This window comes from Cuculus canorus, chromosome 2, assembly GCF_017976375.1.
Source record: "Cuculus canorus isolate bCucCan1 chromosome 2, bCucCan1.pri, whole genome shotgun sequence".
NCBI lineage: Eukaryota > Metazoa > Chordata > Aves > Cuculiformes > Cuculidae > Cuculus > Cuculus canorus.
Window position 1 is genome coordinate 125,882,537 of NC_071402.1, and position 26,604 is coordinate 125,909,140.

General features: G+C 42.0%; 1 protein-coding gene across 2 annotated transcripts; it reads right to left on the reverse strand.

Annotated features, from left to right (window-relative positions):
* On the reverse strand, positions 1–22,939 carry NFE2L3 (NFE2 like bZIP transcription factor 3). 2 transcript variants are annotated; one of them, XM_054059149.1, is made up of 5 exons: positions 22,794–22,939; positions 22,462–22,522; positions 8,292–8,381; positions 7,354–7,437; positions 1–4,985 (listed from the first exon to the last, which is right to left on the reverse strand). In XM_054059149.1, the coding sequence occupies exons 4-5, from the start codon at positions 7,369–7,371 to the stop codon at positions 3,774–3,776; spliced, it is 1,230 nt and encodes a 409-aa protein (XP_053915124.1). In that variant the 5' UTR covers positions 7,372–7,437; positions 8,292–8,381; positions 22,462–22,522; positions 22,794–22,939; the 3' UTR covers positions 1–3,773. The 2 variants fall into 2 exon arrangements, with proteins under 2 accessions (XP_053915124.1, XP_053915123.1); XM_054059148.1 differs by lacking the exon at positions 22,794–22,939 and adding an exon at positions 22,742–22,789.
* Positions 22,940–26,604: the final 3,665 nt, after the last annotated feature.

Genomic DNA, 26,604 nt, shown 5'->3' on the forward strand with positions numbered 1-26,604 from the left:
TTCTAATGGAGTACTACACTTGTGTTCATGCAGAAGTTATGGGTCTGAGAGCAGCTCCTGCCTGAAGCTGTTGTAGCTGTGCGAGCTGCTACCAGCAGTAATAGAGAAGGTAATCTGTATGCCTTGTCATTTCCCCACCACCAAGTGTTTTTCTCTACTCAATCTGACCTTTCCTAACCTTTTGCAGGTAACCTTTTACTTGTCATTGTTCATGTAACAAAACCACAGTTTACTGCTCAGATATTAGAGACTACTTAATAGCTTTACCATGGGAACAGTATGTTACTGAGACATCCTGCGCCGGTATTTGCATTTTACCGTTGCTGTATTAATAGTTAAGTCTACAATCCTCTGCTTTGCAGTTTTTTAGCAACAAAACAAGTCTTAAAAGTGTTTTAGTTGTTCCTGCTGCTGCAGAGAGATGCTTTCTCTCAGTTAGTATTGAGGTAGGATGCAACCCTAACTGCTTTTTCACTGGACGTCTGGCTCCAGAATCAAGTTTGATTCCATGTTGTTTTCTTACACAGCATAATTCCTGGTTTGTACACTTAACGATTTAGGGGGTTTGAAAGTTCCGATGTATCAGTAAGAAAGCCAGAGTAGACTTCAGTTAGGGATTTCCCACTTCTTACAAGCATTTCAGTTACCAAGTTTTCCCTCACACTTCTGTAGTGTCTCCTTTTTGTGAATAGGATGAAAATACAGTAGAGCCGTTATATAAAGCATGTTAAAAGGAGCTCCAGGAACCCTTTGCTTTGGGAGGAAAGCTTGCTGTAGAACCTGCTATTTTCATATCTTCTAACTTGAAAAAATAAGGATATGAAAATGTAAGGGGTAGCCAAGACTAAGCAATGAGTGGTGGTGTTTTGCTTTTCCTTTAAACATAGGCTCGTCACAGGGTAGACGCTTAAAACAGTATAAACCATTTCTAGGTAAAATTTATAGCAGTCTTAAAATTGAAAAAAAACCCCAACGTTCTGTGTTCTGTCTACAGTTTTGTTTTCTCTGTGGGTAGGTATGTGAAGGAAGTACATCCAGACCTAATACTCTGTCATCCGCATTCAGTCTGCCTAGAATCAATAATTCACCTGAGAGATTTTTGTAGGGGAATAGTTGATAGTTGAGTTTCATACATAAACTTCCTAAGGGAAACTCAGTTGTTGAAAAATAACAGAAGTGGAATTAGCTGAGGGCAGTTCATGCTGCTTTTCAGTCTGCCTAAGGGAAACTCAATTGTTGAAAAATAACAGGAGTGGAATTAGCTGAGGGCAGTTCATGCTGTTTTTCAGTCTGTAAATTTACATGCAACAGAGCTAGATGGGGTTGGGGCCAGTACCTTGGTTTTATAGGAATCTGCTGAAGTACGCTGCTTATCCCTTAGGATAGCTCACTGAGTCGTAGAATGGTTTGGATTGGAAGGGAAAGAACATCTAGTTCCAAACGCCCTCCCTTGGGCGGCACTAGATCAGGCTGCCCAAGGCCCCATCCAACAAGGCCTTGAACACTTCCAGGGATAGGGCATCCACAACTTCCCTGGGCAACCTGTGCCAGTGCCTCACTGTTCACAGTGAAGAAATCACTCCTTATGTCTTAGTTCCAACATGTACCTTATTTTCAGCACGTGCCAAAACATCATGACATAATCATTAATCAAATGGCTGTATACTTTATTTCATTAGCAGCTGACTGCGTGAGTTCTCAGACCTCACTCCGCTTATACTGAAGGAGTGGATATTGGAGGATTTAGCCTTCCCCCCAAGACTAGAAATTTGTGAAGCCTCAGAACAGGAATATTTCAGTTCCTGGTTTTACTCATTATGGGTCTAATTTAATATCTATCAGAATTTGCACATCGGCCATGAAGTAGATCTGAAGCCCTGGTCCTGCAAAGGCTGCATGCATGGACTTAAGGATGCTTATTAGGCCGTCTAATTAAAAGAGAACTCTGCTGACTTAGAGCTGCTTTTTCTTTTTTTTTCCCAGGACTGGAAATGAAGTTTACAATTCATCATAGGTGTCTGTTACCTGTTGCATGTTTTAGTTGGAAGTTCACGAACTAGTGATTTAATAAATTCTTGTGCGTACCAGTTAGGATGGATGCACTTCACAATGATGCTTGACTAACAGCAAGAAATTTCAGGGCCTGGCTAATGAGTTTCTGCTATGAATTTACTGTAGCCGTTTGAGGCTGTGGCAAAACTGAAAAAGAATAGATGCACACAGATATTTAAAGAAATCTTTTAATAGAAAATGCAGGGCAAATTGTTTGAAATGGCTGATTGCATCGCCAACAATTCGGTGCATTTTTCACTCTAAGGCAGTGCTTCCTTTGTTGAAAACAGCACTCAGTACTACCCGTTATTGTAAACAGAACTGCAAGCAAACAACAGCGTTTACGTGATAATGGCAGTTTATTTTTTCAAAAGGTATCATTTGGTGTTTGAGCTTATATTGCATGTATGTGTAGTTTTATTGTGTTTGATGCAAACACTTTATTTTACAATAACTGATCATAAAGTTGCTACGCTGTCATTATACCATAACCAGCAACCTCTTTTTTTAATAGCAGTTTTATGGGGTTTGTAGTATTTGTTGCTATTGAGTTGTTAACGTTAGGGATTATTTCAATACCATACCAACTCGTAGGCCTCTTAACATTCCTTCCTAATCACTACATGCCTTTTAGGCCATCTTTTTGGCAGACCCTTTTAAGTTGTAAAGTAGAAAAGGATGAACTGCATAAGCAGGTGAGTGAATGTATGTCTTCTTTTTCATACCACAAATAAATATAAAATCCCAAAGCTCTTATCTTCATTTAAAGCTGCTATTGGAGGATAACCTCATTTTCACAAGTACAGATAAGTAGTAACTTTGAAGATACTTACAAAATACTAGTTTTAAAAAGCTACAAAGAAACACTAGTCCTTCTCCTTGAGGAATGTATCTGAATGCAGGGGAAGGGAAGATAACAAATATATCACAAACTAGGAAACAGAACAGGAACCCAGTGAAGGTCACTCATTTTCATGGGAGAAATTTGAGAATTATTTGGTTGCAGAGGATGAAGGTAAGGCAATATTGCATCAGATACTACTTACTTTTCACACTCTATTTGTATATTGTCCATGTGAGTTGTGAAATTAATTGGTACTGTTTTCTCAGAGCTATGATGGTGAAAGTAGTGAGAAAAATGCAACAGCCTCCTGGCCCTTTCTCCTCGAAAGAAAGCTAGGAAAAGCAGAACACATCTAACAAATGCAAAGCACTACATATCTCTTAGAAATACATAAATCCACAGTGAATTTAAGGTGAACATGAACCTTGTTTTTCTTTCAGTTCTGAAAAAGAATAATAGAAAGGTCACTTTGTATAAGAAGGATGAAGTACTTGGGTCTAAACCACGTTTTTCTTCCACCTTTAACTTTGATCTAAAGCTTGTTCCCCCCTGCCCTGATGTGCTCCCCACACTCTCTGCCCCATCAACGGAAACTAATTTTTCTGTTTTACGTAGCTATATACAACTATGCTTGTACTGATGGCTTAGCTCCTTTAATTCTAATTAAAACTAAACAGAGATTACTTCGGAAGCCTCAGCTTGTAGACCTCCAAACAGATGGCAGTCTGCTGGGTTTGCCAGACCCTTGAACATGCAGTCTTCCTCCTCAAATGTAGTATTTTCTGCTTGTACTACTGTAATCACTGACCTACAGTCTTCATACAAATGTCATTCTTTCAGGAAAACAAACAGACAAACAAATAATCTGCAAACCATGTTATTTTTGTTTTTGCTCTTTTTTGATACCTTGTTTCTGTTCAGATTTGGCTAAATGTTTTGGTATTATGAGAACAGTGCCCTCCCTGCTACAATGAATGACATATTGGCAGGGGTTAACAGGTCTACCCTGGTCATCCCTTAGTCTACTGAAAATGTCACGGTACAAGTTGTTTAACTTTTGTTTCATCTGGCTGATTGATCTGCTACACTGAGAGTGCTCCTTTTTAAGACTCTCCTTTTGTGTTTGAAGATTATGTACATCTTCCTCCAAGTTAAGAATTGCATTCAGTTTGCGTTTACGACAGTTTTGGGCAGCAACTTTGTTTTTCCCTCTTCGTCTGATGTCGCGTAGAAGTAATACCTGAGTATCCGTCAGATGGTTCTGTGCTAGGAAGGTGTTGAACGTGTCGACGGGCATGCTCACAATTTCCTCTACCGAAAATGGTATTCTCAGAGCTTTTGCACAGCGTTCATCTCTGCTAAGGTTTGTAGCAGTAGAATTATGACACTTATTCTTTCCTTTGGATGGTTTCTCTATCCACCTCTCCTGCTGATGCTCCAGAGTGGATGCTGCTTGACTCACTAGCTGATTATAAGTGTGATTATGAAGAGGCTGCTGAAGTGTGGCTTCTCTAGAACACTCCGAATCACCTGGATATTCTACATGGACATATTTACTGTGTTCTTGGCTATTGCCACCAACAGCTTCTAAGCCATGCAAAGAAACAGATTTAACATCACTGCTGTACCCAACAGCAGGCTCACTGCAGATTGAGTAAGAGACGATGCTGTGATCTGAATTCAAAGACAGTTCCGAATATAAGCCAGGTTCTTCAAAGGGCTGAGAAACTTCTATAGAATCTAAACCTTCCTCCAAAGCCAAAGACATGAGTTTAATTTCATCAAAATTACCGTTGTGGGCCATTAGGTTCATAATGTCAGCAGCTGAAGCGAGCCCTGTCAAATCTGACCCATGAAGTAGTGATTCTGGATTTGTGATATTGGAGCTCGACTGAGGAAAAGACTCTTGCCTTTGTAAATGCATTGTTTCTGAATTTGATTGCGTGGGGTAGTCTGTTCTTAGCAGCGTGGCATCATGAGGACTGAAACAGTGGCGAAGTGTCTGGGTCAAACTTACATTACAGTGTGAAGATGATGGGTCTTGGCCTTTACCAGAAGTAGCAACTTGTGTATCTTCCAGTAAACTTGCCTAAAAGATGATGGGGGAAAAATGGGAGTTTTTATAAAATGAATTCCTCTACATTCCTCACCTAAACAGTCTTGATCAATTTATTTTTTTAATATTCCACTATTTGAATATTTTGCAGTTATCAAAACTGTTTCCCATTTTTACACAGCATAACATGCATTGGCACAGGGCAAGAGGAAGCAGGAAGGATGCAGAAGAAAAGTGTCTGAGGGGATGGGAGGAGGATTACTCCAAAGGGTAGTGTGGGACTGATGAGTATTAAGAGGTGGAAATGGGACTGTTGATAGGGGTACACCCAACTACAGCCTATACATTCATCTGATCTGGTCTGTGAAAAGGTCCTTTGAGGATGGTCAGTCCTGCCTCTTCCCTGGTAGTGGTTTTGATGATCACCTGAATCCAGGCAGAGCTGGTTCAAGGTGCTAAACTGTTAGATAATTAACCTTGTCTAAAAGATAAATAGCTTACTGGCAGGACTTAAGCAGTGAGAACGATGGTGTAAGAAAAGAGGGGAGGAGGCCAGGAATGTTAAGGTCATGCTGGCACATTCTCACTGCTATTCTTTCAAAGTTTATAAAGCTTTTGGGGGCCGTGTTGCCACATTTGGCTTAGCTCTTTCTTAACTGAGGTCTATTGTGTTCGGATTTCAACTCCTTTACTAATCAGTTTGGAGGAAAACACACACATACACACCCCCACCCCCGATCATGTTTTCTGTGGTTTTGTCTTTTAACTTTAAATTACTACTCAGTTTTTCTTCACAAAAATAAAGCTGCTGTATGATCTCTCAGCCCTGAAGTCCAGATGATACAGGAGTGCCGCAGTAGCATCAAGGCCCACCTTCTGTAGCCTGGATTACAGCTGCTGGGTCCTAGAAGGACAAAGCCACTGCGCAAGGTTATGTCAGGGCACCTGCTGATGAGTAGTGATAAAATACATGGATAAAATAAACTTGAGCATGTAAATACATCAAGCAGGAAGCATATGATATGATTCTGCCGTAGTTGAGCATCCCTAGTGTGGTGCAGGAAAGGACTTTTCTACCTGCAGTTCATGTAAAAAGCAGATTCCACGAAGAAGGAATGATATACCATGAAGACCACAACATCTTAAGTTTCTCTACTATGCTTACTAGGAGCCCAAGTAACATGAGAAAGTCTTGCCTTATTTCTCCCAGGGAGTTATCTTGTACGAGACCATCTGTAGTGTGAGAGAGGGAGCTGCTATTTTTAATTAAGCCCTTGAAAAGACTTATTTTTAGCCAGTTAACTATTTGAAAAAATCCCCCACACTGTAAATACTTGGTATCTAGAAAAAAACAAGCAATCCAATTTTCCACAGATAGATTGTCACAAGATGGCAGTGCATTAATAGTCTTAAATAAAACATGCCACCATGTACTGTTATAACTACATGAAATCTACAGCCAAATTGCTTTCAAATTATCAAAAGAACAGAGAAAACTAAACTGATGAACTTCTGAACCTTGTTAGTGTGGAATCCATTATGAAAGCTGAACAGAGGAGGCGGTTAATTTATCGGCAGAGAAGCACCATCTAACCTAGAGATTCCAAAAACCGTGTGTTCCAGAGATAAATGTGAAGTCATACAGAAAAACATGAATGACCCTGTAAGGTTCCTAAATTGGGAAGCATATGTAAGATGTCCTTGTAGTATTGCAAAAAAAGGAATGTAGGGAGTAGCTTCATGTTTAATGTTTGCAGTTATGAGCTGTGGGAGAGGAGGGAGACTGGATTTTTTTTTGTGAAGATGGGCACCCAGAAAGTAAACAATAGTATCAGAAGCCCAGAAGATAAAAAAAAAGAAAACAAAATGGTTTTGCTGCTAATGCTGACTACCCTGACTTGCAGTAAAGAAGGGTGTGTTCTTCCCGAGGGTAGTATCCTTGTAAGCACTTGATGCAACATTTACGGTGACTCTAATCTTTGGCTGCAAATGCTTAATAGCTGCCTGTGCTTAATAACTCAGTGCTGCTCTAGAGAAACACTCCAAGAGCTGCTGTATAAATACGGATTGGCATTAGGTTTCAGAAAGGGAATTATTAGTTGAACTAATTAAGCTGTCCAGCGGCTCCATCCAACTTTGAACACCAGCTGACAGAGAAGACAGGACTCTGCAGTTTTCAGATCCCAGACAAATTACTGAGGAAAATTTTTCGAGTAGAGCCAATGATAGCTGCTGTAAAAAGGGGGATACTAGCATCTTTAATGTCTTGGGTAAGTTTTACTGCATTGATTTGCTGATATACTCACTGTTTTTTTTAATTAGATAAAATTGAATAAGTCATTCTCCAGTAATCACTCACCGTATCCCAATCTATTAGCAATACATGTGTTTTTCCATTTACCTCTAACACGTTTTCCATCTGCGATGACAGAAGCTGTAAATAGCCATCCAGGGACAGACAGGACTCTACATGGTTGCAGTTGTTCTGTGACAGAAGAAACAGAAATGTTTTGTAGAGTGCAGTTATTTTAAATAAAAGGAGGTAAAAATAAAGAGTCTGAGAGCAAACAATGCATAGCTCTGTGAAACACTGCTGCTGACCTTTCAAGTCTTCATCCTGATAGATGTCATATTGCTAGAATGAGAAGAACTCCATGGTAAAGAGCATCCTACTCTGCCCCACAACAGGACAATCGGGTTTTCCTCCTCTCCGAGGCAGCACCTACCCACTGTTATGGAAAACCTAAGCTCTCATAAGGTCTCCAGACGAATGAATGTTCTTTTGATTGTAGCTCTCAGAGAGAACAAAACCCAAAGTGCACCAGTTTTGGTTTGACATCATTAAGATTATTTTTCTGCCTTCTAGATATCATACACATATACATCTGAACAACCCACTTTCCCAAATGTAATTCTACATCTGAGCATCAAGCTTTACATAAATGGTGAAAGCAGTACAATTTAGCCCCTATATCTCCAGTGTTTGTAGGCCAAAAAAACCCTTGCCCACCTATACAACACCTTCATGATGGAGACAATAAAACCAAGCTGAAAAATTATTAGTTGCAAGTGATTTTTTTAAATTTTAGAACATTTTGATTACATAAACTATGGGTTGGGAGCAATTTTTAGACATGTACACGGGCATTATTCACGAAATACCGTATGTTGTTTTCCTGCCCTTGGAAAGGATACTCCAAAAGAAGAGAGGAAATAAAATATTCCTTTCAAAACCATTCACTCCATTTCTTTCACTACTCTCTACCTCAGTGATAAGACCCATATCCTCCCGCACTCCCTCTTCACAGTTTTCCCTTCTTCCATTTTTTAAATCATTACTTGATTTATATCTTCCTCCTCGTTTTGCGGTTGCAGCTGATCATCTCCTTGGCGTGGACAGCAGTCATCCAAAGCTTTCAGGTCAACATCCTGAAGAAACAAATAAAACAGTTCTATTAAGTAATGAGCTGACAAAATGCATATTTAAAATGCATTTGTTTTAGTAGCCATAGCATTTCAAATAAAATAATAAATTGAATGAATGGACTATATATAGACTTTGGGAACAGAATGAGACTGATGTCAGTTCAGGAGAGCAGCTACCCTTCCTCTTCTGGGGCCCAGGCACTGAACTGTGATAGAAATGGACGTTCGCAAACACTGCAAACAAATTCTTCTAAACCAGACATGATGATGTGATTTCATGGAGAGTTTGAGCTATGGGTGTATTTTGGATGTCATTTCACAACAACATATGCAAGCCAGATATGTACTCAGTGATGCAATGTTAAAACAGGCAAATACATATGGCCGGTTAGCAAAATCTCTCGCTTTTTCTTTCAGGAGAAAAAAAAAAATGAATCACATTAATAAGTATTGTAATAGCAGTGCTGTTTCCTCATCATTTCCATGTAGTCATCACTTAGTTCCCATCTATCCAAACGATGGGTTTTTTTAATCTCCAGCAATGAAATTGCTCTGATTTAGAGGTCTCAGAAGCTTTTTAAGTTACCTTTTATCTATAGTCATATCAGCAGACTTTTTCACTTTTTATTACAGTGCTGGGGTATTCCTAGGGTAAGAACAATCACTGCTAAGGACCTGGCATATTTATATCTTAAAAACCCTTTGATATTTCCGCTTCTATAGGGCCAGTCTGAGTTACTAAAGTCTGGAACTTGGTGGAATGGCAACCAGAAGCCCAAGTGGCCCTGCTGCATTTGTTCCATATATCCCTGGTAAAATTCTACGGCAGGAGCAGAAAAGACAAGCTCGCAACAGCAGCAAACATAATGAGATAGTGTTCTGTACTAAATATCACAACAAATTTACTTTACAGATTTTATATGAAAGCATAAACTGTATAAAAACTGCAGTTGTAACAATCTTCAAAATGTGTAAGAATTTTTTTTAATTACTGCTTCATGCAGAACATATTAAAAACTAAATGTAAAAGAGTTTGAAAAATAGGACTCTGGAGTAAATGAAATAATATTACTTTTACTTTAATTCACTCTATTAAAATATTTATTTTTAAAATGTGTTAAATTAATATTTTTTAACATTTTCTGGCTTTCCATTTTTTTGTACTTTTTCAAGGACTGGAAAGGAACTTTAATTTTACGAACAGTCATTTCTAACAACGAATAGATATACAGGGCACTCATCTGTCACTCTGATGTAAGAGGTACTTTCTTTCAAATGATGCCTACCACAATTTCTAGTTATTATAAAAGTGATGTTCCAATACATTATGTCCTCTTTGTCAGCTGCAGTTGGAAATGACCAGATGATTTGCAATTGTCAAGCATGAGAAAACAAATTTGCTTTTCTAAATACACCTACAAACCCCCATTCTTCCTCTGTGCAGTAAAACAACAGGAGAGGGAATTTCACGTATAGGGCACTGAGAACGTGCTACCTAGCTACCAGCAGACACTTAAATGAGTTCAATGGAGCTGCTCACAGCCACAAAATTAGTCCCATAATTACATGTTTGCAAGGTCAGGGCTAGTCTTTAATTTTACAAGCAACCAACTTGTCCAATGAATATGATTTATTATCACGGAATCATACAATGGTTTGGGTTAGAAGGGATCTTTAAAGATCATCTGTTAAAGACCTTAAGCAGCTCCTCTTAAGTTGGGTAGCCTGTGAAGGTGCTACAGTGAAGCATTTGGCCCCTGAGTAACACAGCAAATTCATTACTCTATCAGCTGGCCGAGAAGCAAATGCAGGAAACAGTTAGAAATGTAATATCTACACTGTTGCCCTGGTTTAGCCTGGCCCCAGACCAGGACAGTAGCTAAAACTGGGCAGCTTTTAGTCCTAATGCCCTCCACAGGAGAGGGAAAAGGGAAATGAGAGAGACTTGTGGGTTGGAAACTAACACTGAAACAGCTTTAATGCAACAATAATAATGAAAGGGAGATAATATTGATTAGAAGATAATAAAATATATAAAGCATACAGAAAACAAGTCAGACTCCGCTGTTAACCACGCATTATCGTTGCCACTGCAGGATGGGATCTGGGGTCAGGGGTCAGAGGATGGGTTGGTGGCAGTCAGAGGGGCAAGGTGACCCCTCTGAATGCCGGTGATCAAAGAAGAGTCTGTAACCATCGCGATGCCTAAGCTTTTCTACTGAACATGACATGCATGGCATGGAATACTTTGTTGACCAGGCTGGGTCAGCTGTCCTGGTCGCACCTCCCTGTGACCACCACTCGCAACTCCCTCCCCCTCTCCGACTGCCAGCTCTGGGATGGCCTCAATTTACAGAGGAACAGGTATGAGCAGTGGCCTCTTGGCACATCAACGCCCATTACCTTGGTGATAACCATCAGGTTTAAGAGTCAGAGAAAAAATGTTTGGGCTGCTTCAGCCCAAACCAGTACAAATATAATGTCCTGAGGAACACCTGGAAGCACAGTTTTGAATATATCATGTATGTGGGTGACAATTCAATGGTTGCTATTAAGATTACCAAGGGTACAAACCTATTCTACTGACAGGAAAAAGAAGATCTTGCGGTAAGTTGGTGAAGAGCCCGAGGAATGCCTTGCAGATGATTTGAAGCCTCACAGTTCAACTTGCTTACGGTGGAAATCTGCCTGCACATAATGCCAGTCTGTGGAAGTCTATGAAGGCAAATGGTCCTTCCCAGCACCATCATGAGGACAACTGAATTTCTGACGTGCCTCATGGGACGTCTCCTTTCTGAGGAGAAACTAAACACTCATGAAGCTCTTAGTAATTTGTTAAGACTTCCCCAGGAAGTCACAGACAACTGACTTTTTATGTCATTTCCTATCACTATATAGAGCTGTTGACCACTAAGGAGATGGGGAATATGTCCAACTATGAATTTCATTATTTATCTGGAGTCTGCATTGATTCTTACGTATCCTTTAGGGGGAAAAAAAAATAAATGTCTGACTATTTTCTCTGCTAAGCCATAGACAATGTCTTGGCACCTTCAGTTTCCAGGCTTAGAACCACCAACAGGATAAGGTGCCATATTGTCCTAACAACCCTTTGGCTTAAGAACGGCATGGAGGTCACACCAAGGCTCCTGCTGATGTGTGTGTGGATGGGCAGGTGGCAGGGTCTCACATTTTCAATCATAACCATTCACTGTAATTTACCAAAGGGAAGGTATCACCTCTACTGATTGAGCTTAATAATGCTGCACTGTGTGGCTTTGACGATTAGTCTTACTACCTCCGCTTCTTCTTCCAGCAGATGAGATTAAAATATACTCATGCCTGCTCACATTGATTGTTACTGCAAGAAGTTTTCCATCCCTTTAAAAACCACCATACATTACTACCAGGGCAGTTTCTGAAGGAGCATGGCCGGGTGACGTGCTGTCCACAACAGTGGTGATACAGATACAGTGCACGTAAGATTGTTCACAGCACCAATTTCTACATATGAGATCATTTCAGTGAAAAATCCTGTATGGGAATCACATAACCGGAACCTTTTCCCCTTAATTTCTCAGTTTGGGCTTTTTACAAAACTCCCCTGGATTATGCTGTTAAACTGTCTGACATTACACTTCCCACCAGCTTGTTAGTCTTTCTCAGTGATGAAATACAGTTGAAAAACACTGCTCAACAACTGAATGCTTCTTGCCATGCTCACGCATCGCTTGGGATTGATTGCTGGCCTACTTCTATGGGGAGAACAGGAGGAGTGTCTCCTCCAGAAACAGCCATATAATATTTTTGAATAAGGTATTTCTTTAAAGACAGTTTAATTTTGCAGTCTGAATATACATCTAATTACAAAAGGGATTTGGTGTAAATACTACTTACTCAGTACTGCACTGCCACGTTTAAGAGTTTCTGTCTTGTTGCTTATTTTGCTTTAATGGTGGTAGAAGAAACAGTAATTCAGTTATAGTAATAACGCTATGAGCCCAAGAGCTAGCTCAGGACCACATGTGGGATGGTTTCAGCACAGAGCAAGACTGATTCTTTCTGGTTGTAGACTTGCTATTGCCACCAAACCCATTTATTGCAACAACCTTTCCACTTTTACCACTGGAGGGTGTGGAAGTTCACACCTCTCACTGCAGGCTGTTTCCAAACAGTAAACTCCAACCCTACCTGACCACAACTTTTGACTTCCATTTGAAGAATTTCTGCGCAAGCACACACCAGAAGATTTACACTGAAAAAGCACCATGCTTTTTTTTATTTTTTATTAAAATGCAGGTATCTCAAGTTCTAATCTTGTTTCTGCTATTTACTAGTTTCTGTTGGGCTAGAGAATACAATCTGAGACTAAGACTGATTTACCAAATATCCATCAGCCTTGTACACTGTAGGGCTGGGGTCTAGCTCTATCTACCCTTTCCCTAACGTACAACCTATCACAAGTCAAATATCAGCTTCAGTTTGTCAGTCACTATGAAAAATAGTAATTTATGTCAGATATGCTACTTTAAATGGTCCGAGAATCAATGAGGAGGTGAAAGAAAGTATGATTTTGTGGGTGTCCCAGCCTGCACTCAATTTGAAGGAGGCTGCCTGCTCTGTCAAGTTTTCTTACCACATTAAAAATGAAGCCTTCAGTTTGCAATTAAGCACATCAGAGTACAGTTCTTAGCATGAACCGGGCACACCATGCGTCAAACCATCTCCTGCCACATTTTCATGACTTCTTACACCCATATACTACTTTTTGTCCATAAAACAGTGTGTAGGGAGCCGAACCTCTAACGATATCAAAATATGGATAGGTCTACCCCAATGCTTTGGATAGGTGAACAAGACCGCTCTCTAACAGCAGCAGAAAGCATAGGCAAGCTATTTTCAGCTATTGATCAGCATACAGTTGGCAAACAGGGCTAAGACTACACAGCCTGGGGCTACAAATGCACAGAAATATCTGAACTAGCTTTGGAATAACAGAAATGCCTCACTGCAGCAGAACAGAGCAGACAACATGGTTTGCCAGGCAGCATCAAGATGCAGGGGGCACTGGTCCCCACAAAGCTCTGTTCCACTGCAGTCAGACTGAGTTATCTCTACAAGCATCCCAGTGCTGGAGGCAAGGGGTATGACCACCACAATTTGCAAAAATAACATATTTTTTTTGTGTTAATTACTCATGTAGCCTGCTCACATGCTATGTTCTAATTCCTTTATATTAAATTTTCTTTATTTATTTGTCAAGCTTTAAATCACCCCATAACTATCATTAACTGTTGAGATGCTTTAAAGCACAAACTGGTGTCCCTTCTCCTCTTTTAACTGCAATTCTCTGTAGAACTGGCCCTCTTTTTGCTACTACCTGAAAAGATGCAGCACAGGCCTGGTGATTTTTTCCATGTTTGAATAATTAAATACCATTTCCAGAAGACTGTCCTCTACCAGTATGAGTTAGGCAAAAGAAATACAGCTTCTAGTAACATAACCGGTAGTTTCACTTTACTACTTTGTAGGATTAAATACAATTAATAATTAAACATAATGATGTATAACTCTTTTCATATAGCTCTAAGGTTACTGATATTGCTCTTTGCCTGCGTATTTTAAATATGTGATGGTAATTTATATTACCAATTGATATCTACATAATATCAGCTAAAAAGCAAAATGTTTCTTGCTGTTTCTTTATATTCAAAATGCTTCTTGCTGTTTCTTTATATTCAAAATGCGTCCTTAGACATCCTGAAAACACAGGACCGAAAGAAGACTACTTTTTGAAATTTAGCCAGGGTTTAGAAAGCACAGAAGTGGAAGGGTGTCTGGAAACAACTAATATCGAAGTAACTTTTACATTATGTATCGTTAGGCTTAAAAAGTCACACTAATCCATGTTTACTAAGCAGTGCAACTGAGTAATTAAAAGGTGCATAACTGACTCCAAATGTGGCATGCGTCAAATGTTTACAACATATCTGCTCTCACCTGTAATATTACCGTATAGGCTACAACAAAACTCACACTGCTGACACTCCTGCTTGTTTCAGTGAGTTGTTAGCACTCCTCTAACAGCATGCATTTCCGAAACAATAGCACCAGGGCTTTGCATAGAACCGCTTAGCGATTTCAGCTATTACAAAACACCCATACTCTGTACACCTTGTATGTTCAGCCTAAACAGAGGATTAACACCAATCCACTCCCCAAGCGGTGGCAGAGATGAGTACAAGCTGAAGACACAGACACAAATAGTATCATCACTAATTTCAATTAGGACATCGGTTTTCATGCTGAATCAGATCAATACCCCCTTCAAAACAAATTTTTAAACCAGTTTCTGAAACATAAGCCAGTTTCAAACTTCAGCCATTTGGTCCTGTGCTGGTGTTTTGTACCAGAAACCAATTTCATCTTATAGGATGCAACATCTCTGTCTGTAAATATGATGAAAGTTATTACAATTATTCAGCTGCTATTTCAGATTGAGTATAGTGGTTAAAAAAACCCTCTTTCTATGTATTTCTTTGTATGTCTTTGCTGTCTGTGAACTACACAGCATCAGAGTGTGAGACTCTCTTCTCTCATTCTGCCTTTCTATACCTTTACCCAGGCTAGATTGGTAGTATACCCTCATTGGTATGACACGGTCACTACTGCATAAACATAAAAATATCCAAGGACCACCTTTGATGATAAGACTTCATCCACAACTCATTTCCAAGTGTTTTTCTTCTGAGCTCTCCCAGGTGAGCATAGTTTCTTAGGTATTCAACTCCCACCTTTCTCAAGCTACCAGCCTCACTGCAATACCAAACACCTGCCAACTCATAGCTCTGAATGGGGAGCACTGTTAAAATCCAGAGTCTTGATACTTCAGCTTCCTTTGAGCAGGAAAAAGCTGGTGTAGGTCATCCCTACACCACTGGTTCCCTCTATACCCTTCTTAGCCACACACTTGAGTTGGCTTTTTCAAACCCTCGTGTTTGAAATCAAAATCATGGTCTTTCAAGGCAACGCATACTTAACCCACATCTCTGAAATACCTTGCGGTCCTTATTAAACCTAGATAAGTTCTGGCTAACAGGTAAAAGCCATCCATGAGCAGGAACCAGGCCCATTTATCTATTTGCAGATGTCCATCCACAGCAACATTGCCGTGTTGTAGTGCTCAGAGAGTTCAAAAGAATAATTTGAAATATGTTCTGTAAGTTAAGCACACAGCTTCATTGGGACTGCTCTCAAACAGATTTGGAAAAAAGCCTTCAGAAAAAAAGCCTTCCTACTTTCTACTTCATGTTAGCAAATTCTTGACACAAATTTAAAAAAAATCATAGAATCATAGAATCATAGAATGGTTTTGGTTGGTGTGGCCCTTGAAGATCATCTAGTACCAACCTCCTGCTATGGATAGGACATCTTCCACTCAATCAGGTTGCTCATAGCCTCATCCAGCCTGGTGCTGAACACCTCCTGGGATGGGGCATCCACAACTTCTCTGGACAACCTGTTCCAGTGGCTCACCACCCTCACAGTAAAAAATTTCTTCCTAATATCTAGCTTGAATCTATCCTCTTTCATCTTAAAACCATTGCCTCTTGTCCTACCACCGCACTGCCTCATAAGGAGCCCCTCCCCCACTTTCCTGTAGGCCCCCTTTAAGTATTGGAAGGCTGCTATAAAGTCTCCCTGGAGCCTTCTTTAGGCTGAACACCCCTAACTCTCTCAGCCTGTCCTCACAAGGGAGGGCTCTAGCCCTCTGATCATCTTCACGGCTCTCCTCTGGACTCGGTCCAACAGATGCATGTCCTTCCTGTGCTGAGGACTCCAGAACTGAACGCAGGACTCCACATGAGGTCTCACAAGAGCAGAGTATTTTCATTGAACGTAAATACTTCAAATGGTACCCAAAGTCCGGGATGAATTCGCTAACTCCAGTGCTATAGTACTGTAAAACCCTGCCTCTAACAGTGTTCAAAGAACTGTGCTTGTATAAGGTTTTATAAAACCTGTGCTTAGAATCATAGAACGGTTTTGGTCAGAATGGCCCTTAAAGATCATCTAGTTCCAACCTCCTGCTATGGGTAGGACATCTTCCACTAAATCAGGTTGCTCATAGCCTCATCCAGCCTGGTGCCGAACACCCGCTGACCCAAACTGGTCTTTCTAAACATGAACATAGAGACTACAGCACAAACAATACAAATTATCCACAGTGCATTGTTCTTAACTTTTGTAATTGATAAACAACAGCAATGTTATGCTGCTAATTATTAATTAGTGTAAGTGTTCTTTAATTAAGCACAGGAATTCAGCTCTGGGGAATGGCTTCAAAATCAGTCGTACAGAATGTAATACACCAAGACAGAACAAACCTACTTGGTTTGAGTAGGAGCAGAGCCTTCCTTTTCTGTCCCACCCTGAGCTGGAGCATGTCCCATGTGCAGTGCAATGACCCAGCACCACGACTGCTGCCCTTGTTCAAGCGCCGCCTCTTTGCTGGCACAGGCAGCAGCAGTGCTTGTGGGTTCACGGCACTGGGAAAGTAAGAACGTTTTTACTCTAATATTCAGGACACAGATAAAAAGCAGAAGACTACGTAGTCTGTTTCTGCTAATCTAAACAATTCCCCATGTATATTCCATGAAAGATAAAAGAACCCATCAAATTTATATACTCACTTTCTTCAAATGTATTCATATATACACACGCACATACATATACACATAGAAACATTGATACACAAAGGAAAAGAAAACTGCCGAATCAAGGAGGGCAGCTCTTAACTCTTCCAAGATCTTTAGCTAACATACAGTTGTGCAAGTGTCGAGACTTTCTGCGTATTTGTGAATATTATCACCATATACATAGGACCAATGCCACATAGAGGCCTCCCATTCTTCCTCCCCCCACTTTTAGAGGTGCTTTAGAAAACGTGTCTTATTCATTTTGCCTACTTACTTATGGCTTAGCATAACAGCTTTTAGAAGTGTTGTAGGGGCAGCGCTACAGTGAGAAACCTAAGGAAAATGAAGCCTTCAGTTGGCACAGTGCGGCACAGACTGTATCCCAGGCTGGTGCCTGTGGGATGGCTTTTCTCTTTTCCCAACCAGCATTACAGCGGTATCCAGCGTCAGCTGCATGAGTTTTTTCTGTACTTTTTTATTGCTTTTTCTATGCTTAAAACTCCAAAATTTACCCAGCCACACAGCGTTTCAATGTAGCATTTTCCTTAAAATGCATTCCTTGAGCAACACAATAATAATTCACTAGCACATTGGGAAAAGAGTAAACTACTTGCATGATTAAGTCAAAGTGACCTACACATATATGGCCTACTCAGTGTGACCTACTTGTGTGAATAGCTTTGAGTAGGACAAAAAATGTTAAGTGCCCGTGTTTTCAACAGTGGATGTCAGCATTCAAACAGGTGCTGAATATTCTGTCCGCATTTACCGAGTAAGTGGAGCTCTCATTATCACTTTTTAATTAAAAACCCAAGACTGCAATCTCTGTTTTCAGTAAACTGTGACAAAGAAGACTAGGTTATGCACAAACAATGTTTCATATGAAAAAAAACCCCAAAGTACCCTGAGAAATATTTACCCCAAAGAAAAGACAGGGTTCCCTCTTATACTTTTAATCTGTTTCCTTAGGAAATATGCCCTCTAGAGCCTAAAATCTTGGTCTGGGGTACTCTGGTACTTCACAAATGGTAGGACGTGAAACAACTTTCATCACTACAGAAATTATTCCATTCCTTTGCGTGAACTGATGCTTGTTTTCCTGACTATTAACCTTTTCCTTTGATTGCCATTTTATTTCCTTTTTCTCTAAAGATGTAACTCATGGCTCCCGGGCAGGAACTCCGGTGCCCTAGTCTCAACCTTAAATGTTCATGAGAACCAATCCTACAACCTTTGATTCTGTAGTTCACCCAGATCAGAACAGCACAAAGGCATTAAACTAATATCCTAAGCCACAGGAACACATCTTCAACCAAACACCTTCTATGACCTGCGGTAGGTAATGCAGGACAGTGAATTGTGGATAGGATTCAGAACAAACCCCCTTTCTTTTAATGTAGTCTCTGCTCTGGTACAAACACTCATCATCTCTGATCCTCTTACACACATCCATCTAAGAAAACAGGTAGCAAGAAAACATGATATTTTCTCCCTTAGAAGGTGTATTTCAGAAGAAAAAAATGTTATTTTTATTACTAAGGCAACGAAATATTGTGGAGTTTACATTTTATCAGGAAATGTACATTTGATTACAGAAAGGGACTGAATGAAGTAGTTTGCTAGGAAGACAGTGAATACACAGGTCAGATCCCAGTGTGTCAGGCAGCAGGCTAAACGCGGCAACCCACCTGTTTGCTTTACTCATTGCCAAAGACGAAGTGCTCAGGCTGTCCTGACACTGCAGTACAGCTCATTTTAGCACAGAATGGAAAAATAGGCCAAGTAACCCCACACAGCTTAGCACACTCCAAGAGCGTGCTTCAGCCACTGAATTAATTTTCTTTTTCATCTGCAGTTGCCTTCTAGAGTGGTTTTACATTCCAGTTCCTTAAGGATGAAGATCAACGGCCTACATTGTGTTGCCAGCAATGTTCTCAGCAGGGACTGGAGCCCAATGAATAAAATTAATTCAGGGGTGGGTGAATCCAGCTGTTAACTTTTCAGAACAGTCACACAATCCAACAATACAGAGCAGAACAAAGCAATCACTTTCATCTGTTTACACAGGCTCCTCATCCTGATCTAGCGTGGATAAGAGAAACACTAAAAATAGCTTGGGTCTATTTTTACAAAAGGCAAAATGAAGGTTATAAATCAGCTAAATCACTTTGAAATCCATTATACTGTTACAATAACATTTTGACAGCACAAGTGGATTTACTCAAACCTATAGAGGTCACCTTTAAAACTTGAGATCAACATTTTCTTCTTGTGATTCATGTTTTGGACCTGCCATGCACTTCAAAAGAAGTCTGGTGGAAGAGACATGGGAGTTTTCACTTAGAAGTCCACTCTTGGTTTAGGTCCAAGAACTGAACACTGCATTAATTTGCACCAATCATTCTTTCACTTAAATAAAACATGCTTAAGAGAGAGGTCCAGACCTACATTTAACAAAGAAATTAATCATCTTCTCTCCACAGAAACGGGTGATCCCTTACAGTTAGGGTACAGAAACTAGTTAACTAGTTTTGCAACTACCATATAAAAATTAGCAAACTAACATATGGGGAAACAGAGGAACAAAAAATAAAAAAAAAAAAAAAGAGGGAAAAAGAAAATCTACCATGAAAGACAAATTTAATGATTATCAATTAATGGTGGTCCATTAATTGATAATAAGGACCATCTATTCCTATTGGTTCAAAACCAACTTGAAAAATATTGGTAGTTCCACTTGATATTTTAAAATGTACTGAACATCACAGTGACAAAACCATCATCTTGGCATTACTGTATCTTTGCATTCTCACAGTATATTCCAAAAGTGTCATCATAAACTACTTGGAGAAAATGAAACTCTGTCCCAACAATGACTTAACTCAGAAAAGCAGTCCCTGCTGCTGAATGGCTCAGCTAATCTTCAAGTTACAGGTGTGCACAGCTTTTCCGCAGGATGAGGGGCTGAGCGGGTGCACCCAGACAGATGCGCAGTAACAACCGCTGCGCAGCCAAAATACAGAAATCAGCCATCACCGCCAGGCACTTGATCAAGATGCCACTCTGATAGCAGAGGCAGACACAACAAGGCTGGAGGTTAGTCCTGGCACAGTAAGGCTCCCAAGATGTAAGAAATGTTCCTGACAAGTGCAGTTACCTGGCTACGACAGACACATGCCTTTCCCCAAGGTGAGGGGTGCAGTTCTGCTGCTCATCGTGATGCACCTGCAGAGAAGCTGCATTTCTGAAGCCGCATGACATCCTTGAACTGCCTGTGTGCCCACACAAAGAAAATTGAGGCAATTCGGGAGGAAACGCCCAGCAAAAGTGGCAGTCCCTGGCCTTGCGACCCTGAGCGTGTGCCCCTGCCAGGCCAGCGCTGAAGGCTTCACTCCACTTGGATGCTTGGAGACCCACCACCCATTGCTCTGTTAGCAAAAGGCTGCCTGGCATTAATCCACACATTATCACTGACATCGGGAAGAGAAACTTCTTAACACCAATTGGGTGTCTTAAGAAACAGGTATTCTTTTAAATACAGTACTGGATATACAGGTGAGATCCACCCTCCTACCGCCTATCCCAGCGACTACAAGTGGGAGGGGTTTTGTACACTGAAATATACATATGTATTATATATATCGTAAAATCATGCATATTAATCACATTTCCCAATACTAATTATAATAGGTGTCCTCCCCCGTCACTCATGCTCCCCAGAGTCCTTTATTGAGTCTGAGGTCTGCAAAGCAGTCCTCTACTCTACTTCGTCGGCACCTGCCCCCCCACTTTGAAGTTTCCAAGTTCGAAATAAGGGTTGTCTTGACCTCCCATCTTTTTGGCAGTACTAGCCAGATGCCAGTCATCTGTCGTCTTCACTGTTTTATGCCTTAAATATCACGAAACTAGGTCTTTCATTGACTTCCACGATTAGATTGGGCATTAGGGCGGACACTGCATCCCACACAGCGGCTCACATTGATGTGATCAGGTGCGCAACACCTCGAACCTGATGCTAATTTTGCCTTCGCTCCTCCGCTCCCGGATCGGGACCCGCCGCGGGGCGATGCGGGGGATGCTCGGTCCAACCCTGCCACCACCCGCCGGCCCCGGGCTGGGGGGGGTCTCCCCGATCACTCTTTTGGCTCAAAAAAGATGCCGTTGGCATCCTCGCCCCCTGCGGGGCAGACTCGAGCCCGGCCGGGACCGCCCGCATCTCCTAACCCCCGCCCCAGGGGTGTCCCGCCGCCTCCTTACCTCCTCCGCGGAGCCCCATCCTCCGGCGGAGCCCGGGGAGGCTCGGGGGGGCGGGACCCACGCTGTCCCCGCAGCCGGAGCGCTGGGGGGGATGCGGGGAGGAGCAGCCCCGGCTCCGCACGAACGCGCCCCCGCGCCGCGGACACCCCCGCACGGCCCTTCCCACGGGCTGCGCGGGGCGGAACGGGGACACCCCGACAGACACCCTCGAACCCAGACAGACACTCTCGCACCGCTACACCCCCGCACCCCCCACCCCTGCACCTTGATAGTCTCGCATCCCCGCACCCCGACACCCTTGCACCCCAACAGCCCCGCACCTCGACAGCCCTTCACCTTGACACTGCTGCACCCCGACACCCCCACACCCCCAAAACCCTGCATACTCGCACCCCCACACCCTGACATCCCCACACCTTGACACCCCTGCACCTTGACACCCCCGCATCACTGACACCCCCACACCCTGACAGACACCCCCACACTCTGACAGACACCCCTGCACCTCACACCCGCACACTCCGCCACCCCCACACCCCAACACTCTGCCACCCCCACACCCCGACAGACACCCCTGCACCTCACACCCCCACACCCCGACAGACACCCCTGCATCCCCGCACTCTGACATCCCTGCACCTTGACACCCCCGCACCCCGACAGACACTCCTGCACCCCAACACCCCAGCACCCTGACAGTCTGTACCCTGACAGAAACACCCGCACCCTGACACCCCTGCACCTTGACAGCCCTACACCCCAACAGTCTCACACCCCGACAGACAACCCCGCACCTTGACACCCCCGCACGCCGACAGACACCCCTGCACCTCGACAGTCTCGCACCCCTACAGACACCCCTGCACCTCGACACCTCCACAGCCCAACAGTCCCGCACCCCAACAGAAACTCCCACACACTGACACCTCGCACCTTGACACCCCTGCACCTCAGCACCTCCACATCCCTGCATCCCTGCACACCAACAGTCCTGCACATCAACACCCCTGCACCCCAACAGTCTTGCACCCCGACAGACACCCCCGCAGACACCCCTGCACCCTGATACCCCCCACTCCTGCACCCCCACGCCCCGTACCCTGCCGCCCTGGGACCAGGTACCCCACCTGTGACCTGGACTCTTCCTGCTTGCCCGGCGAGAATAACAGCTGTGGTTGCTGGAGAGAGCTGGAAATAAAGGAAGGAGACGAGTTAGTACAAACGGTAGCTAGGGAAAGAAAAAAAATGTACACATGTAAAGCCACCTGGCTCTGGTAGTAAACATTCCTCACACACCCACAGCCAGATTTTAAAATCCCCAAATAAAAGAAAACAAAATACAGATACAGGTTTTAATTACAATCAACCTGATGTCTAAATATCTATCCAATGCCTTTGCTTTCCCACCTATTGAACTGCATTTTCCACAACACATCTGCTTAGTGCTACCCAAACTTACTCTTGCACATCCTGGAGATATCTTTTCTAGCTGTTCTGTTCTCTCTGTCCTCCGAAAAGGCGTTTTATCACTTCTCATCACTTCTGCTTATCTGAGTTCTTCAGGCTTGTTTTGGCATTTGCAAGGCATTAGGCTGTTTGGGCAGACCCTGAAAGCGTCCCTCCTCCGGTGATAGCTGTGTGTGTAATGGGTGCAGTTTCTCGTTTTGCTGTTATCACGGGTGACATTTCCCTTTTTTCATTGTGTCCAGTGTGATACCGTGCAACGGGGTTGTTACAATACTCTTGGTGTTTTCTTGCATCTTGTTTCTCAAATTCAATTAAAATAGCAGTTTTCTTTCAAAAATCCAAGTGAACTGCAATCTGCTAGAGTTTTCCGTTGCCAGCTTTTTTTTTTTTCTCTCCCATGCCAGAGACCTCCAACTTTTAAACTGGAAACATAAATCAAAGTAATGATGTTTATTTCACTGCTGAAAAAAAATATTATGTGTCCTAAGCTAAGTGTAGGAGAGTTCACATTATGATTCATAGCGCAAATGCCACGACACATATCCACCACAAAAAGTCCTTACGTTATTCATATTGAATGAATAATTGAATCAATTATTCATTGATGTTAAACTTTTTCTTTTTTTTTTCAGCACAGTCAAAAACTTTGCAAATAATTTTTAAGCTTGCAAATCAAGTCTTCTAATGATAAGAAAATATAGGACATCTGAGTATGGGCTATGGACTTTGTGGCAAGAGATGGAGAAGAAAAGGAGCATGTGTTTTGAAGGTCCTGGTGAATATGCTGTGGGAGAAGATCTTGGGGGATGTTTGGGCACATCTCAGGGCTAGAAACCAGTGTTATGTTTCCTTCGACTTCCAGCGACGATGCCCAGTGCACCTCTAGTACTACCTGAAGCACAGCTGACCCAGCACTTGGCACGTCCCACTCCTCAAAGGAGACAAGAGCCTCTTTGTGGCCACTGTAGGCCACTACTACAAAGTACAGGACCTTTATACTGTTTAAGTATTGTCCTTTAACAAGATGGTACATTTAAAATTATTAAGAGGGTACAGAAGCTCTGTACTGTTTCAGTTGCTTTTGGCTGATAGTTTTTCGTCTGAACTGAGTTTTGAGTTGAGGTCCTTAAGACCCTCAGCAGTGCACACAGGCCACCAGAGAGGGACTGAAACCTCTGTCAGGCTGGACCAGCTACCCTGAACTGGAGATAACTTTCACTCAGAAGAGATTGTACGATGGTAGTTTTAGGGATGCTGTTCATGCCTCTGGCACAATAGTTCAGTACTTTAAAAGCCTGCACTGAAACAGCAATGAAAAAGGGCGTGCTCAGTTAGCAGTGTCCCAAGGAGAAGGTGCTGGTGCTGGGGAACTTGTGTGTCCTCTCCCAGTCAGTGCTGTGGCTGTTTTGCATGTCAGACACTCCATCTGCCTACAAAGGCAGTCAGCCCCCCCATCCTGATCTGTAAAGTCAGTATTATTTCTGTGCATGTTTACTAATAAATTAATGCAAAGACCACTACCTATCTTATCTTGTAGCATGAACTCCTTAAACAAAGAGATCTCCCCAAATCTCTTAATCATGTTCAACACAACAGCAAACGTGACAGCTTATGTAAGTTTGCCCTGCTCTGGCAGCTTGTTGATCAGAGAGAAGAGACAACTGATTTCCCTAGGTGTGACTAAAAGCTTGATCTGAGTCTATGAAAAGTGTTATGAAGTAAAAATTAAGTCCTCCTCCTTTCCCACCTTAATTCACAATACAGTAACTTCTCAGAGTTTCTCCTGAGTTTCTGAAATGGGGAGAGTTGGTGCCTATGGCATATGGTCCTCTAGACTCATCTACACACAAGGGAAAGCTAAGCATGCAGCTTGGGTAAGCACCACAGTGTTTTTACCAGACTCCCAGTCTGAATTCCTAGAGAACAAAGAGAACATATGTGTCCTCGTATGGAGCTGCAGGTGGCCTTATATTACATCTCAGCTGTTTACAGCTCCTAAATGCATCTGTAGTCATTTATTCCAGAGAAGACTCTCAGTAGTTTCAAGTACTCTGCTAGTCTTACTTTTAGTGGATCTAGTAAACAGCCATTTGTTTTTTCCCTTATAGCTAAATTCTTATAATAATAAATTTTGTTTAATAACACATCAGCAAAGTGTCTTGCATGTGGCATTTAATGCATCATTTCTGATTATTTCAATTTATAAACCAACTTCTTGTGAAACATACTTTTAATCAAGGTAAGCAATTCGTAGATAATCTTCTCTTAGAGAAGCATTAACATCGGTTTTAATAAATGTGTTACTCAGTTACTTATTATTGATTCTGCCATGCTAGACGGGTGCATTGCTCTCTAGCATGCCTTTGTGCCCCATGCCAGTACTGAAAAGGAGGGACAGGTTTTTAGCATCAGAGCATTTATGATTGAGGCTTAGTGGTGAGAAGAAATCCTTGCAGCAGCTGAAGCAAGTGTTAAGTTCAGAGCCTTATTCAGAACAGGTACTGTCAGTCACAAACATACGAATGTCAAGAATTTGTCACCTAGTTTTAAACTCTAATCATTCTTCGTTACCTGACTGGTTTCTCACCACCCCATTAGTTTGTCACCTTGACTGTGAAAAGTATCAACTTTTTATTTTTACTTTACTAATGGATGTCCCTGTTCTAATTTTACATTCATAATTCTTGCAGTGTAAAAGATCCTACAACCGGTACTGGTTTTAACCACACTTTTGTGAATCCTTCTATGTGCAACGGACTTCATTTATCAGTTCTAGCAGTGTTAGCTACAAAACAAAAAGGAAAACATATTCCATTGTTATTTTTTTGTTATGTTTTTCTCTGTGCTTTGAAGAAGAAAATTCATTAAAAGTATTTGTATGGGCAGAAAGGAGAAAAAGAGAATGAATCTGCAGTGGTCAGATCTGGCATATTCTGAATCAAAAGGCACAAGCTGAGCATACATCTGTGGCCTACCTTTCTACACGACACACTTCTATCACAGGGCTCGAAGCAGCTCTCCTTCGTGTCAGCTACACAGATACTATGGCAGTGAAATTATTGTATAAATACCTGGATGCACATGTATCTTATTATGCTCTCACTACAAATCCTCTGGCAGGGCACTGAAATACCTGCGTTAGTGCTGCTGAGGCTGCAGTTTACAGAGCTGGGCACAGGTCATGGTAGAGGGGCTCCTGAAATCCTCCTGAAAAGGTCTGTAACACCTACACTCTTTCATGCCTTGTCTCACAGTACATTCCCTTGCAAGGGGTATATACAGATAAATATTTACTCAGGGATGGGAAGTCAATTAAGACTCAACACAGAAAGACCTTATGTTCATGATACTGAAAAAGTGAAAAGCTTTGCCTCTGGGCATCGAGACACCCATTCACAGATTCAGATAGCTGAGCGTGCAACAAGAAGTGATGTCACTCCAAACCCTTTCCTGAACTGACCCCTCTTGCTGGCACTCTACGTGCGCACAGCAGGCTTCCATAAATAAGTGATGAGTCCAGATTTTCTCTTTTGACCTTAACCTTGCCCACCTACTCAGTATATTTCTCTCTGCCATCTGGAGAAAAGAAAAGCAAATTCCTTTTTAAATCAGGAAAGTAACATTTTCTCTCCTCGATACACATTTCAAAAAATAGGAGACCTCCGAAGTCCAGCATGGCCTTCTTTGAGGTGTGCCTGGATAGGATCCTCCTGCCTCTTCATCCTCCCTGAGGAAGGCTATTCACCCTGCCTCAGTAGCCTCAGATCAGGAAAATCCACCCTTTTTTCTTCTGTGGGTGTCTT

Excerpts from the sequence above, each read along its gene's own strand:
- NFE2L3 (XM_054059148.1), bottom strand. Across the intron at positions 8,382-22,461 it reads AGGAAGAGTCCAGGTCACAG|GATGTTGACCTGAAAGCTTT; the intron begins GTGGGGTACCTG and ends TTGTTTCTTCAG. Across the intron at positions 4,986-7,353 it reads AGATGGAAAACGTGTTAGAG|GCAAGTTTACTGGAAGATAC; the intron begins GTAAATGGAAAA and ends ATCATCTTTTAG.